Consider the following 1,131-nt stretch of genomic DNA (forward strand, 5'->3'; position numbering starts at 1 on the left):
GGACTCTCCTTGTTACTACATTTTATTTTTCAAACAACATGTAGAGCACTTTACACAAAAACCAAGCCATAATCTGCTTCAAATATTTACATAAAACTTTGTAGAGACAGAGAAATCAACATTCTTTGGGTCTGACCATGCAAAACAATAAATAATGTTCCTGACAGTGCTTTGCATGGTGAATTCATCAGTCATAAAAAACAGCTCTGATTTGAGTTGGCTAAACAAAGCTGCCCTGGTCCGCAGTCCTCCGCCACGCCTGGACGAGACCAGCAGTGACTTTGCCTCAGCGTCGCTCAGGTGCACCTCAACACGTCTGCTACAGCACCATGCGCAGTCGTTTGCTCCGAGTCAATCCGCGTGACTCCGATTTAAAAAGCAAACTGTCACCCAGGATAAAACAAAGGAACTGAAAAATGAGTTGTGCAGCAGTTTTTCGGTGAAAAGCTTTAGGTTACGTAGAGGAACTGCGGCATCCTTGAAAGATGAAGCACTGTACACAGAAGATGTTTGACTCAGCAAGTTCTTAAAACACTGGTAGCAGCGTCACCGAGACGCGATGAGCAGGAGGTTGGAGTTGACATCAGAGAAGTGCCGTTCTCAGCCTGGCGCCTCTCATCCCTCTGCGAGGCGGCAGGCAGACGTGATGCCCTGGGTCCTTCTGAAGCCTCTAGAATACCCCCACCCCCACCCCACCCCACCCCAACGCCGCCACCTCCTTCGCCCTGCCCTCTGTACCTCAGGTGATCACCTGCGGTTCCCAGGATTGGCTGGCCACCTGGGGGCGACACTGCATGATGACCAGGGGGCCTGTCGGGGTCTGGCTGTCCAGGCAGTGGCCGCTCACCATGTGCTGCAGCGCGCTGCCTTTTGGCTTCCATTTCTGCAGGACAACACAAGACGGAAAACCTCAATCATTCAAGTACATCCTCGCACGCTTCGTTTGACACAGGAACAACACCGGCGTGGACGCATCATCAAAGTGCGCCGTCACACATTCTCTGGTTTGGTAAACGAAGCGTATCAGCACAGGAAGCTGGCGTTCGTGGAGCTGGATTAGTCACCACATGAATGACTGACAGCAGCCAGGAGGAGGAGGAGCCATTTCCATCTGCCGATCAAACATTCCCT

At 51.5% G+C, this 1,131-nt stretch overlaps 1 protein-coding gene across 1 annotated transcript in view; it reads right to left on the reverse strand.

The window, feature by feature from the left end:
- Positions 1-712: 712 nt before the first annotated feature.
- galnt16 (UDP-N-acetyl-alpha-D-galactosamine:polypeptide N-acetylgalactosaminyltransferase 16) overlaps positions 713-1,131 on the reverse strand; it is a 54,735-nt gene continuing 54,316 nt past the window's right edge. The window contains exon 15 of the mRNA XM_086182679.1: positions 713-883. Within this exon, the coding sequence (XP_086038805.1) occupies positions 740-883 (144 nt within the window). The 3' untranslated portion in view covers positions 713-739. The remainder of the gene's footprint in view (positions 884-1,131) is intronic.

This window comes from Aulostomus chinensis, chromosome 17 (assembly GCF_037954235.1).
Source record: "Aulostomus chinensis isolate RoL2024-O1b breed Wild chromosome 17, RoL_Achi_v1.0, whole genome shotgun sequence".
Taxonomy (NCBI): Eukaryota; Metazoa; Chordata; class Actinopteri; order Syngnathiformes; family Aulostomidae; genus Aulostomus; species Aulostomus chinensis.